Here is a 14,542-nt window from a genome sequence, read left to right on the forward strand (position 1 = left end):
AAAAAAAAAATATTTTAATTAAACCACCCTCAATTAATAATTTGTTTCGAGTAAATAGGAGAAAATTTGAAAAAATAAAAGTTAATTTCTTCTTGATAATGTAAGTGAACACTTATTTTCAAGCAAAATAAAAAGACTAAGTGAACACTTATTTTGACGGAGGGAGTAATTAATGAACTTAACTTATATACATTGTTAATGGAAATAACTTAATACACTATTATGTTATTTAATTTTAACCTATTTTTTTTCTAATTTTAACCTATTTTATTTTAAAAAAATTACAAATGTCATATTTTAAGAAGCCTAATTTGCATATATCTTTAAATGACATGATAATATCAGAATGAGAGGAAGCAAATGTATGTGCCTATGTGGAAAGAAATCAATGGCAAAGCGCAAGTGAAGCGCATTGGATCTTATCTTCAAGAAATCAATGGCGAAACGCAATTTACTTTGTTTATTTTACGTATCCTAGTTACTATTTGAAGTTGAAGGAGTTTTTCCTTAATCACAATTTTTCAAATATTTTTATGTAATTTCTGTATATGTATTATTTTTATTTCAATTTTTTTAAAGATTTTAGATTCAAATTCACATCAAGAATTATATTGTTAGACTCTCGTACTCCGAATTAGGTCACATAAATTGAAACAGAGAGAGTAATAAAGTTTAAATTCTCTCTATATATATACACACACATATTAGATGTATATTTTGTTATCAAATTAGGTTATGATAAGGTAATTACTCATAAATTTTTATAATAAATATATAACTAACTTGCTGTCACAAGATTAATAATGCAAAAAAAAAAAAAAAAAACCTATTAGTACAAGCTAGAAATAGGATTTGAAGAGCACAAGAATTGAATTTTTGTGGTGAGATGCTATAATTTTGAGTTGCAAAGTGAACGGCAGGCGTGCTATACATCGTCTGGCCACTAAAAGCAAAACAACAAAAGCTAGAGTGACAGTTGTCTTTAGATGCGTACATTTTAAGAAAAGGTGTCAAAACCTCCATTTCTCCCACTCCCACTAAATACTAGTAATGCCTAGCCAGAGACACCATGCATAGGCACGAAACGGAATTTAAGAGTAGGTGAGTGCCTTAGTGGGTATGGCTACTTATGGTCTTCATTGGCTTTTAGGGCATTCCCTAAGATCCTATATGTATGTAGTGACCGGGGAGATAGAATTTTCACTAAAGAAATACATCATTCGTTATATATATATAAAAAAAGATTAATCTTATATATATAGTGATTCAGGCAAAGGCTTTTGAACAAACCCCCTTCCGACCCTTTATGTCTCTGCCTTGATGCTAAGAGTTGAACTCATGGTCTCAAGCGGATTCTGATTTGAATTTTACGGATTTGAAAGTCTATTACATCTTAAAATCTAATTTAATATATCAGAGTAAACTACAACTATTGAGTTCGAATGAATCCATAGCTCCTTCACCGGATGTGCCTCGTCCCATAGGACCAAACTTAGACAGGTACATCTTTGCTTGTCAATCAATCATTTTAGAAACTTCTTATCTTTCCTTTTAATATTGGACCATGGCAGCATGATTAACTATCCTAATTAACTTAACTTTAGTTGTATTTAGCCCCAAAAAAACATGTACAATTAATAAGTTAGACTAAACTTGAATATATGTAGGAGCTAGCAACAATCTAATTTTGCTATGAACAATTATGTATTGTTGTATGTCAATATAAATATTGATGGGATTTGTATTTGCAAACAGTTCAAATCTAATTACTTCATTCAAAGATTTATGTTTACAACGATTCTTCACTTCGTGATGACGTTGAAAGACATTAGCACGTTTCCAATAGGTTCATTAATTTAACAGTGAAGATCTAATCTTAACCATATACAATCATCACCTGATGATACTTACTCATGCCAAAAAATTAATGTGTTCGACTTTTAAATTCTTATTACTCCCTTTGTATCAATTTGTTTGTCTAGTTTTAACTTAGAATTATAAGTTCGGAATTTAATATTTATTGAAAGTTTAGTAATTGTCCAAAATGTAAAGAAATGATGGCATAATTTCTTATACCCACCACATAAGAGAACCTTGATTGCAAGATCTTTAAGTTTAATTAAAAACCTTTAATATAAGATCAATATATCCATCATTAGTATAAGATAGAGTGACACGTTCCTAACAGATTAGATAAAGACGGTCGCATGATCTATGCCTATGGTAGTCACTAAAATTTGGAGTCAAATGAGAACAATGACATATTAGGAATATTGCGTCTGAATGCGATTGGCCCCACAATCCTTTGTTGGTTTTTTAATATTAGGATCTAAGTTAGAATACAAATGGTAAAAACTTTATCATACTATCCATTAATTTTAACTTTTGATAATACGTTGCTTATCTTTTCTATTATATCATCAATTAATGCTTGATGAGATTTGTTAATGTAAAAAAAATATATATATATATATATATATATATATATATATATATATATATATATATATTATTTGATCGTCTTTATACATGTTGTAGCATGTAACTTTAATTTTCTTACTTTCAAACTTACAAATCTCATATTTTAAGGAGACTTATATAAGACTTCTTTATAACTGGAAACGTTCCCTTTATCACTATAGACTACGTAACTAACTTAAACTCATTATTTTTTTTTATAAGTAACCCAATTGTATTCATTTTTTTTTTAATTCCATGCATAGAATTTAACACTTTTTAATACCCTAAGTCAAAAGTGGGAGCAAGCTGTACTTCTCATGCGATGATTTTGCATGAAGCCAGAAGAGGGGCCACATAATCACCATCACCCGCATGATAGTTGATCTTGATAACACTATCGCCACCAACACCACTATATCCCACCCAAGTCAACACGTTCATATTTTCATTCATCCGTTAAAATACTTCGTAAGAAGCTACTCGAAAGCCATGCAAATGCTATAAATAGGATAACTCCTTAACCACATTAATCCTCACTATCATAAGCATTTCATTTCATCTAAGTACGTAAGATATTTCATACGAGTAACTTGCATAAAGATACTAGTGGACTAATATATAATTGTCATACTTGATAAGTTAGGAATGGCTCATTCCAAGCTTATAGCAACTGCATTGTTGATTTTGCTCTTTGTTGATCTTGCCTTTTGTGCAAGATTAGGAAAGACGATACACGGTGGAGGAAGAGGTGGTGGAGGTGGAGGAAAAGGTGGTGGTGGTGGAGGAGGCTCAGCATTAGGGTCAGGTTCAGGATATGGTTCAGGGTATGGTTCAGGGGAAGGCTCTGGATATGGTGGTGGTGATGGGGTGTTCGGACGTGGTGGAGGAGGTGGTGGAGGAGGCGGCCATGGAGGCGGTGGTGGTGGTGGAAATTCGGGGAGGGGTAGTGGTTCTGGCTCTGGATATGGGTCGGGATATGGATCAGGGTATGGGTCAGGTGAAGGAATAGGTAAGGGTGGAGGTGGTGGAGGTGGTGGTGGTCATGGTGGAGGAGGCGGTGGTGGCACAGGAAATAATGGCTCAGGATATGGTTCGGGTTCGGGCTATGGAAGTGGAAGTGGCTCAGGGTATGGAAGTGGTGGCGGTGGAAGAGGAGGAGGCGGAGGCGGTGGTGGTGGTGGAGGAGGTGGTGGTGGCGGCGGTGGTGGCAATGGTAATGGTTCAGGCTATGGTAGTGGCTCAGGGTATGGATCAGGCTATGGTTCAGGATATGGTGGAGGGAATGGAGGTGATGAACCTTGAACTACTGGAATGAAGTTCATGTATACGAAAATTTGATAAGTATTTGGTATTTGCATTATTTATGATATGGAATAAATTGCATGGTTTTAACCACCTTTATTTATGTGGTGGTAAACTTTGCTTTGCTTGTGTTTGTAATCAGATTTCAATGTATGGTATTTTAGTATGTTAAGTTAATGCAATAATAACTTTCCAGGTTTTCCTCAAATGCACTTCGATACTAAAGGGGAAATGGAAACTATGGGGGTTTTAGTAGGGAAGCGCTTGACTCACAAAAAATATATAAAATGTCCTGGATGAAACTTAAATCCGCTTCATTTTAGTTTAAATGAAATTATGCCACTAAGTTACAACTCTAATCTTCAACCTCGACTACTTAATTATGGGTGATAATGTATTCTTCCATTACTAAAGGTGACAGTAATACACTCAGAGCGATGTGCTGGAATGATAAGCAGTTCCTATTCTCTTTAACCAAAAGTCTAGAGCAGGAGTTCTTTATAAGATTTCGAAAAAACATACTAAGGAGCCGTTTGGCCATTTATTCACTTTTCTCAAGAATAATTTTTATTTTATATTAAAATAAATCAGTATTTGGTTATAAATTTCCAAACTCAACTTGGAGTGCTCCACCCTCCTCTCCTTTGCTAAGTACAACCAAACACAACTCTATCTTCTAACTACAATTTCATAAATTCCAAATAAAGTGAAAAATATTTGCAATCTATGGCCAAACGCCTAGTAACTCATCTCTCTGTTCACATATTAGTTCTACTTGATGAAATTTCAGTTTTTCTTATTCGTTCCAAAAAGATTATTGCGAATAGAAATTTTAACAAGTGTTATTGTTTGTATTTTCGTAGTTTAAGGCCATATTTGTTTGCTTCTAAAAGCAGCTAAAAGTCTAAATTAGTTACCTACTCGAAGTTGGAGGATTTCTAAAGCACTTGACCCAAATAATCAAATTCATAAGCAAAACGATACTGAAACTCAGCAAGCAAAATGCTATTGCAAAGCCTATTTCCTCAAAGGTCCAAGCTGAAAAGGGCTAAAATGTAACAGCGCCCAGCCTCCTCTCAAACAAATGGACTATGTCATCATCAGCAAAATCATCCACTAATTAGTTATAGCATAAAATAAAAATGTCCGACTGCAACCTGAGAAATTACACATTACCTAAACCATATTGAAGTATTCAAAGACATAAAATACGAAATTACTCGAATGCGCCGGAAGTCTCAACAGTTCTCGCGTCTCAGTTACATAGTTGCTATCACGGAAGCTCATGCTGTGACAGTCTGACAGATGCTCCTATTGATAACTATGACTATTCCTCTACGAGACATAGGAAGGAATAAATGTTTTTATATAAAACAGACCATAAGAAAGCTTCAAAATTGTCAACTGAGAGCTAGCTATTGAAGAATTACGACTGTATAGAACGATATTATATTGAATCAATTGCGATCCCCACAAGCTTTGCTTCCAAATATTCCTTAAATGTACTAAATTTATGCTGCCCTCCTCGGATGGAATGTGTTCTCCAGCCGTGGATCATCATTTCACAAATTCATCGCTATAGAAATGTGAATACAGTTCCAAAATCACCATATGCATATGAAATTATACGTATCATCAAGAAAACGTCAAAGAAGAATAGTAAGAAATACAAGTCCATCCTATCACCTCTCAAAAACAGTAGCTACTTTCTTAGATATCATGGACTCTGCCATGCGGATAGCTCTTTGTGATCCAGTTATAGTTACCTTCCTGCAAAAAGGCCAAGAGTTTTATAAATGCAATTTTTATGCCTTTGTACTTCAACCTGTCTAGTGAAATAACAATGCCAGGACGTCATACCTGTCAGAAGTACCAGAAAAGAAATCACCCCTGTCTGATATCTTTATTCTGGCGCCACTAAGCTGCAATGGAAGTAGAGGCTTAGTACATATATAAACCAGGCAGAATTGCAACTTCTTTACACACCTGACTGATCTCCATTATGCTCCTCCCATTCCGGCCAAGGACTAATCCAATACGCTCATCCGCAACACCAATAGTCACAGAATCGTTCTTGTCTTCCTGCGGTGCCACCTGAGTAAACTCAACAAGAATAGAATCATGACAGAACCAAGATCTAGAAACAGGATAATACTGTACATTCAACAGCTTCAAACATAGTAGAAAGTAAAAGTATTGGTTGTTTGGGGTAAAAGCAGGATTGCCTGCAGAGAGTCACATTAGGACACCAAAATATCTTCTTCTTCTTCTTTTCCTTTTGGGATGAGGATAAAGTATTGTGCTTAGTAGGGGATGAGAATGGACCTTGTTTTGATGTCGGTTATACGGATATCGCCCTCCAACTCCATTTGGTGGTCCATAGTTCATTCCGACGTAAACAGCTGAGAAAATAAGAGGTGGCAGATTAAAATAAAATAATCAGATCAGAATATGATTCGGAATAAGGACAGAAAACAGAACATCTCAAATTTGAGATACTTCATTCCAGTAACTGCTTAAAGCCTTGAACCCAAAGCAATAGCAGGGTTAATCCAATCAAAACTATATGACAGCCAATCAACCTATATAAAGCTCCATTAAGTCAACCACTACAATAACTGCTAATTAGTACTCTTGGAGTCTTGTTAGCTGCATAGGAATTTGCAAGACAGACTGGATTATAATTTATCAATATTTAAAAAGTAGTGAAGCCCAGAAACTGATATTGTTGTCCTCTTCATGCATTGATTATCTTATTTGTAGATTTCTAGACTGAGATCTCTAGGGAGTATTAGCCAGCAATTGCACAATCCACAGATGAAAATTAAGACATGAGAGCAGGTCTTTTCCATCCTGACATACTTTAGTTAAAGCAGGTAGTACACATTAGTATACTCGAGTGGTACCTGCATATTGGAATGGTGCATTCATGGACTGCATGTAATGAGAGTCGTCTGCTAACTTGAATAAAATCAATTCGATAGCCCGCATCTGCTCTCCTAGAGTACCGGTGACTGTAACTAATCTATCATGAAGTCCTGGGAAGTTGTTATCCTGAGGAGATATCTTTATGCCAGCCCGAGAATCTTCAATAAATGACCTGAACAAGAAAAATGTCAATAGTCAATACTAAAATTTCTCCAACCATCTCATTCTGCATGAAAATTATTTTTGGAAGGTAATCAAGAACAATATTGGTTAAGAATTCCATTCCATAATTTATCTTGGGAGTACAATGGGCAGATAGACTTCCATACTACATTTATTGACTCAGAACACCACCAACTATTTGTTGTTTTTTTTATAACCGAGAAATCAACAAGGGCCAATGGCGCACGATTCGAAACTCAGTGGATAATCGTATATAATCCTGAAATTTGGGACTGTAGACATAACCTCCCTGTGTTAAGGAATAATGTGAAACGTTCCTTCAAAACAAAAGCAAGCGAGTATCACACTCAAAATGAGAAGTGGATTTGGTTCTAAGCCATTTTGCCCTCCAAAATCACCACCACTTTGGATCAAAATAACCTCCTTCATGGCTTCATTAATAAATGACGAAGACCAGAAAATTGCTAAAGGAAGTATTCTAAAAGATAAAATAGAAAATAAGACCCGTCATGTCACACCTCTTTGTATTTCACTAACTAGGAAGAACAACACTTAATCTTAGCCAAAAGTCCCAAAAAGGTACACTAGTTGCGAAGAACAAGAAGAAGAAGGTAGAAAAAAGGAAATGGAGGAAGGCAAAAAAAAAATTATAAACAAAAAAAGGATAAGGAATAAATATAAGGTATTTCTTCTAAACAAAGATTCTTGTGATGAGTCACTGCTTGTTGTTATCACAGTATACATGAGAGAACAATTTTTGGGTTTCTACTCGCTGATAATTTTTTGGGAATGGCAATGAATTATTCTTTTAAATTTAGACTCCTTTCCTGCCAAAGGAAGAAGAAAAGGAACCAAGTAATACATAGCCATTGCAAACCAGATAATATGCTGATGAAACAGCAAATATAATTATGACTATAATACTGCCGACGGTATCAATGAGTTTGAAAGTAGGAATTTACCCTTGAAAAACTATATTAATTGTCTCTTCTGCTCGTTGGATAAAGGTAGAAAGCAAATATACTTGGATCATCCTTTAAATCCATTTCAGAAGGAGTTGAAAGAGCGTATATGGATGAACTCCATTATTCCTCAAATTTAGCCCTCCTTTCTTTTTCTTTAAATTGTTAACAGCCCTCCTTTTTTACCTTCTAAACTTTCCTCTCTTCTTAGTCTACCACCTTTCAACCCAGCCAAATAGTGTCAGGTTATTACTGATACATATGATTTGCTCCCACAAGAAGAATACTAAGTATAATGGCTCAACATCATCTCAATGATTAACGGAGAACAGAGTACTTGCCGCACATAAAGATGTAAAGTCAGTTGCAATCTTGATAATATCACAAGACATTGTCAAGCAAATAAGCACGTGGAAGAGTAGAATAATTCTAACTATAAAGCATTTTGTTTAATTCTGATACAGAACAATTGTTCAGTTTAATTCTGACAAATAACCATTATTTCAGTCAAATTGAATTTCTACTACACAAAATTGAATTTGTAGTACTCAACAAGAGCATTCTCAACACTACATCTATACAGAACACAAAAAAAAAAGCCACCTTTTGCTTAATATAAGAAGAGAATCAACTATAACATAGCCTTCAGAGCCTAAGCATGGTCAGAACTTCGGTTAGCGCCCTAAAATCCTCACAACTCCATTGAGTTGCTTAGGAGGATAAAATTAATAGAAACGGAACCTGGTAAAATATCAGCGGACAACTTTATTACATCACTTTCCCGCGTTACACACTGAGAATAACTTTGGTCATGGAAGAGGTAATCAAGACGTTAACCTAGAGAGCCATGCATCAGTTATAAAGAAAATAAGCTAAAACATTCACGTCGGACAAGGAACTTTGTCAAATCAACAAGGAGCATCGAATCAAAGTTCCTAACGGCAGACATATGTTCAGTTGAAAGGGATTACAAACTGGAGTCTGGAGGTTGCATGACCAGCACATAACAGCAGACATTCAGCTTAAAGAGGTTACAAACTGGAGTCCGGAGGTTGCATGACCAGCACACTTGATCATTTTACGACCAAAAACTCAAGAGACAATATCATGAACACTTCACTTGTCAAAATGAAGTCAAGCAAATCATTCCAACACAAGGCTATACCATCTCAACATACATTTTTCCATAACTTTATAACCAACAGCAGAAATACTATTCAGATTCATTATGCCAGATAAGCAAGTCAATGTTACAATAACCAAATTGAGGGCTATTGCTTGGTTGATTGTCTGTTGTGTTAGAATGAGGAACTTGCAAGGGTAATGTAGGAAAAGAAACATATACTCAATGCTTATACAAAATAAGGTGAGTAGAATTCATACTTTATTGTGGCTCCTCCTTTCCCGATTATTCCACCACAAGAGCTGTTAGGCACAACTAGTCTAAATTTTGAGCATGGATCCACTTCGCCACCATCTTCAGCGTAAAACTGATTTGGAAGAAGATAGTATTTCAATCTAAATATCAAGAGAAGTATAATAAACAGGATTTGGACATGAGATTACCTCATCCAGCAATTTATCAAGAATAAGATCAACTGCCTTTAGTATGTCATCAAGAAACCCAGATACCATTACGATTCTATCGGATGTTCCAGGGAAAACTTCATAGTTGCGTGACAACTGAATTCTAGCCCCAGAACGAGACTGTAACTCAGTGATAGTTGAGCCACCTTTTCCAATAATTGAACCGGCTTCAGCATTTGACAGAAGGAACTTGACATAAGTTGTCTTCTCCTCATGGTCTGGGATTAAGACAAACATAAAAAGGAGGAATATCAGAATTATGCTGAGCACTTAGCAAAAACGCCTCAAAAGGTAATATTCTGAGCTAATGATTTTCAACAATAATTGCAAAACAAAATGAACAAAAATATTTATTCTCATCAAAATCATTAAGTAATTTAAATGCTATCCATAATTGCCCGTCTTATCATACTGAGTAGCTTTGGTGGCTAACCATCTAATAATGAGAACAAAATTTAGAGCGACATTTCTCAACTGCCAAATGCAGCAGAAGAGATATAGTCCCAATGTAGAGCACAAAAACTCTTGATATGTGATCTTTTATTACAGCCAACTAACAATGCCAGAGATTAAGTCAACCAGTAACATCAATATGGCACATTTGTCATCTACAAAGTAACAGAATAAGAAAGAAAGTAACAGCATCGGACAAAGTCCTTTTAATTGGTAAAGCTTCAGTTTAATAAAGACACGTAGAATGCATACAAGGTAAGTACCAGAACTAAGTTAAGTATTTTCTCATTTCGAGGCATCAACAAACACACATCACAATAATGATAGCAAACCGCAACATCTGTTTGTGAGCTCAGATTTAGTCCACAATAGCAAAAACATGAGTTTCATTTGCGAATAATTCACCTTACAAACAGCAAAAAAATTCCATCTCCAGTCTCCTATGGGTGTCCACAAACACCTTATTATTAAGAGCCTGTTTGGATGGGCTTATGCCTATAAGCTGCAAACAGCTTATAAGCTAAAAAAAATAAGTTGAGGTAGTCTAACTTATTTTTTTTGGCTTATAAGCTGTTTTCAGTTTATAAGCTGCTTTAGATAAGCTAAGTCAAATGGGCCCAATTATTTTTTTGAGCTTATTTTAAGCACAAAATGACTTTAAGCTGGTCAGTCAAACACTCAAAAAAGCTGAAAACAGCTTATAAGCAACTTATAAGCCAATCCAAACGAGCTCTAAGAGTTAATGGTCAAAAACACACCTAAACTCTCACTATTTTTCACGTGTTTCTCACCTCAACTATCCATTGTTCCCTTAACCTCTAAACTATCACTCACTCTGTATTAAAACACACATCGATGCTGAGTTGGCCAAATATATGAAATCAATCAACAACGGGCGCGCGGCGCGGTGGCCTGTTAAGGTATGAAACTTGCGAAAAGGTGATAGTTTAGGTGTATTTTTTTTTTTACCATCCTTAGGGTTTAAAACAACAATAATACGATACCTATACAAATATCAGCTCAAAAACCTGCTCGCATCACAATATTCTGATTTCGAAACGGAAACGGATCAGATATTTTTCCGGTAGCATTCTAAAACCGCATTATTATTAAGAAAACAACAATAGTTATCAGATCCTGAGGTATTTATACAGAAAATTCTGAAAATTATTTTTTTTTAAAAAAGAGATATATAAAACCTTGCGAAGGAGGAGATTTGCGAGGAGAAGATTGCTGGAGGTGACTTTCAGTAGTCGAATTGTAGTTCGATTCTGCTCCTCCTTCCCTTGCCATTTTAAGTCCCTATTTATATCAGTGTTTTCAAAGCTAAGACGATGTGTGTCGAGAGAGAAATCAAAAGCGAGTCAAAACAATTGCATTTGAAGAGAGAGAAGAGATGAGGAAGATGTGATTTGTGAATGTGTGTGTGTGTGTGTGTATATATGGAGATTTTTTTCGGAAGAAGAGGAAATGGGAAGAGAGTGGAAGAAGAAACCATGTGCTACAGAGCAAGATTATTATTTTATTTTATTTTATTTTTGGCTTCAGATTTGCATTTTGGTTACTCCTTTTTCTTGCTTGAAAAAAAAAAAAAGCCAATAAGGAATAGGCTTGACGGTTACTTTCAAGAATTTTCATTGAAGTTTAATACTCACTCCGTTCCATACTAACTTACCCACGATCAAGTTTTACTATTTTCTAGAAGAAAAAAAAATAGTTAATAAATCTTGACTATTTAAATAAGGATAATCTTGAAAGAATTTTTCAAAGTCTTCTTGAAATCCTAAAGCACCACTTATTTTGAAAAAAATTAAAAATCCTAAAAAATCACTTATTGTGAAATGGAGGGAGTAATATGTTTATAGTAAATAAATCACTTAACTTATTTTAAGTATCATGAAAATCACTAAATTAGTTTTTGTAACTAAATAGTTATTCAATTGGATTGTACTGGGTATATTGTTGTTGTTAAATAGTCACTCAGTTTTACCTAAATATTACAGCAAAGGTCATATTTGTTTCCTCTTAGTGATTACTTCGTATTTGTAATATTTAGGTGCATATGAGTGATTTCATGTTACAAAAAATAATTTTAGTGTAACTTTATGTAATACTTAGATAAAATCAAGTAACCTCTTATTATGAAGAATTAATTTAATGATTTTAAAAAAAAAATGAATGATAATCTATGAAATAAACCTTTGGTTAATGCTTATATAAAACTTACCTAAATTACAAGTGTTTAATGTCTATTGCTTCCTTTACAAATTAGGAAACTATCTCTACCTCTATAACCTCTTCTACTTCTTTCTTCTTGTATTAGACATTTGAATTGCATATTTGCACCTGAATAAATAATGATATCCAATTTTCCCTACAGGCTACAGCTAGGCACTACCAAACTGGCCGAGGCAAAATTTTCAAACTGTACCTCCAAATGATTACGTCAATAAGAGACTCCAACAACTTATTTTCTTTTTTGGTTTCCTATACAATGTTTAATATCTCGTAAGGACTATTTAAGAGGAAACATTCTCTAACAGGAGTTTTTCACATCCATAACTCGAATCCGAGACCCTAACTAAGGGTGAAGGAATCATATTCATCCCACTGCAACTCTTGTTGATGACTCCATATTAAACTTTTGCATCTTGTATACGGGTGCTATCTATTACTGGCTCTTATTTTAAGTGTTATGCACCTGCGATTATACAATCGGATTACTTAAAAATAATTATAAATAATTTTATTTAATAACATCAATTTGTAAACTAATTAAATAAATAATGAATTGTCTATTATATCAGGTTGATAGTATAAAAAATTGCTATCATCAACATATATAACTTAAATCTTTCTTATTTTTAAGTTTTGAAAGAGGTCAGAAATAGCTGGTAGAAATTTTTAAGTCAACTATAACATAAATTAGAGTTAGCTTCAAGCTGGCATCTGACAAAAGGTTAATGCCTTGAGTCATTTTACTGTAGTCCTTTTTTCTTTTGAAACAAGTAGTGTAACTTTCAGTTAATAATACGAAAAGTCAAGTATGGACAAATATGTAATCCAGTACTAAGATTTATTCATTTATCTATATTTTAGCTTAAAAAAAAGTCCAAATAGAACATGCAGATGGAGAGATCGTGCGTGAATAAATTATGACATGAACGAATCTTAATTCACAGAATACGACGGATCCAAAAAAAATTCAATGATTGCCCAGCTCTATTTCAAAAAGTCAAAAACTATTATCCAGTAATTATGTTGTATGAAATGATAAGGTGGTATTTGGAGTTGGTTTTAATTTATTTTTATTAATATTTTTGGGAAATTTGTGTGTTTGGATTACTTTTAAGAAAATATTATTCAAAATACATGTATTAATTTATATAAGGAGAATCATAGAACGCGGGCTGGAAGATTAAATAATTTTCTAAATATAGCAATTAGACTGGTCCCTGCCTCTGTACCTAACTTGTTATATATTGCGGAAAAAGTCCAAAAATACCCCTGAACTATTGAAAAAGGCTTATAAATACCCTCCTTTCACCTTTTGGTCTAAAAATACCCTTAAGGTTTGTTTTTGGCTCAAATATACCCCTCAAACTAACAAAGTTAAAGTTAACTCTTTTAAAAAGTCAAATGGCATTTTGTGATTGGACACATATATTATTTAATTTAAAAATTAAAAAATATGAACAAAACTGATTTTTTTTTTTGCATTTCGTGAATAAAAAAACGAAATAGGAAATTATAATTTTTTTTTGCATTTCGTGTATTGAAAAATGAAATAGGATAAAAAAATTAATTTTGTTCATATAAAAACAAAATTGGAAAATATATTTTGTCCAATTTTCCAATTTAGTTTTTATATGAACGAAAATAATTTTTTTTTATCCTATTTCGTTTTTTAATACACGAAATGCAAAAAAAAAAATATAATTTCCTATTTCGTTTTTTTATTCACGAAATGCAAAAAAAAACATATTTCGTTGATTAATTCACGAAATGCAAAAAAAAAAAAAAAAACAGTTTCGTTCATATTTTTAAATTTTTTAGTTTTTAATTTTTAAGTTTCCACACAATTTTTTTAAAAAAAAAATATGTAAATTACGGAATTTTATTATTGGCAATTTTTTTTTAAATCTGGAATTTTAAATTACTGGAAATTTATTATTGGCAATTTTTTTTTTTAAATTTGGATTTTTTTTTTTAAATTACGGAATTTTATTATTGACCAATTACAAATTGTCATTTGGCTTTTAAAAGAGTTAATTTTAACTTGTTAGTTTGAGGGGTATATTTGAGCCAAAAACAAACCTTAAGGGTATTTTTAGACCTAAAAGGTGGATGGAAGGGTATTTTTAGACCAAAAGGTGGAAGGAAGGTATTTATGAGTCTTTTTCAATAGTTCAGGGGTATTTTTGGACCTTTTCCGTATATATTGCTATACTTGCTATATCAGGATGAGCTAGAAACTCAATTGACAAAATTAAGAAGACTTTTTTTGGTGTACCACAATACAACGAAGAAAAATTACCTTACCAATTGGAACACGAATAAAGAGCTACTTCATTTATCTTCTTTATCTAAGTAATTGTTGGTTGATTGTAATCATATTAACCACACTACCTCTCAGATATCTAAAACAAACACATCTATCAACAATA

At 33.4% G+C, this 14,542-nt stretch overlaps 2 protein-coding genes across 2 annotated transcripts; one reads left to right on the forward strand and one right to left on the reverse strand.

Moving 5' to 3' along the window:
* The first annotated feature begins 3,105 nt into the window (after nucleotides 1-3,105).
* LOC132612699 (glycine-rich cell wall structural protein 2-like) lies at nucleotides 3,106-3,762 on the forward strand. The gene has a single exon (XM_060326806.1). The coding sequence runs from the start codon at nucleotides 3,106-3,108 to the stop codon at nucleotides 3,760-3,762; it is 657 nt and encodes a 218-aa protein (XP_060182789.1).
* Nucleotides 3,763-4,859: 1,097 nt separating this feature from the next.
* LOC132614342 (protein BTR1-like) lies at nucleotides 4,860-11,391 on the reverse strand. The gene is made up of 9 exons (XM_060328767.1): nucleotides 11,075-11,391; nucleotides 9,402-9,640; nucleotides 9,219-9,325; nucleotides 6,669-6,862; nucleotides 6,088-6,164; nucleotides 5,749-5,856; nucleotides 5,623-5,684; nucleotides 5,449-5,532; nucleotides 4,860-5,338 (listed from the first exon to the last, which is right to left on the reverse strand). The coding sequence occupies exons 1-9, from the start codon at nucleotides 11,166-11,168 to the stop codon at nucleotides 5,320-5,322; spliced, it is 984 nt and encodes a 327-aa protein (XP_060184750.1). The 5' UTR covers nucleotides 11,169-11,391; the 3' UTR covers nucleotides 4,860-5,319.
* Between the last annotated feature and the right edge of the window lie 3,151 nt (nucleotides 11,392-14,542).

Source organism: Lycium barbarum, chromosome 10 (genome assembly GCF_019175385.1).
Source record: "Lycium barbarum isolate Lr01 chromosome 10, ASM1917538v2, whole genome shotgun sequence".
NCBI classification, from domain to species: domain Eukaryota; kingdom Viridiplantae; phylum Streptophyta; class Magnoliopsida; order Solanales; family Solanaceae; genus Lycium; species Lycium barbarum.

Bases quoted from the DNA above. Each gene is read 5' to 3' on its own strand.
- LOC132614342 (XM_060328767.1), bottom strand. From the start codon at position 11,168: ATGGCAAGGGAAGGAGGAGCAGAATCGAACTACAATTCGACTACTGAA. The intron at 6,863-9,218 runs GTATGAATTCTA...TTTCTTGTTCAG, and splicing joins AAAGGAGGAGCCACAATAAA to GTCATTTATTGAAGATTCTC. The intron at 5,685-5,748 runs GTGTGTAAAGAA...CTTCCATTGCAG, and splicing joins GCATAATGGAGATCAGTCAG to CTTAGTGGCGCCAGAATAAA.
- LOC132612699 (XM_060326806.1), top strand. From the start codon at position 3,106: ATGGCTCATTCCAAGCTTATAGCAACTGCATTGTTGATTTTGCTCTTT.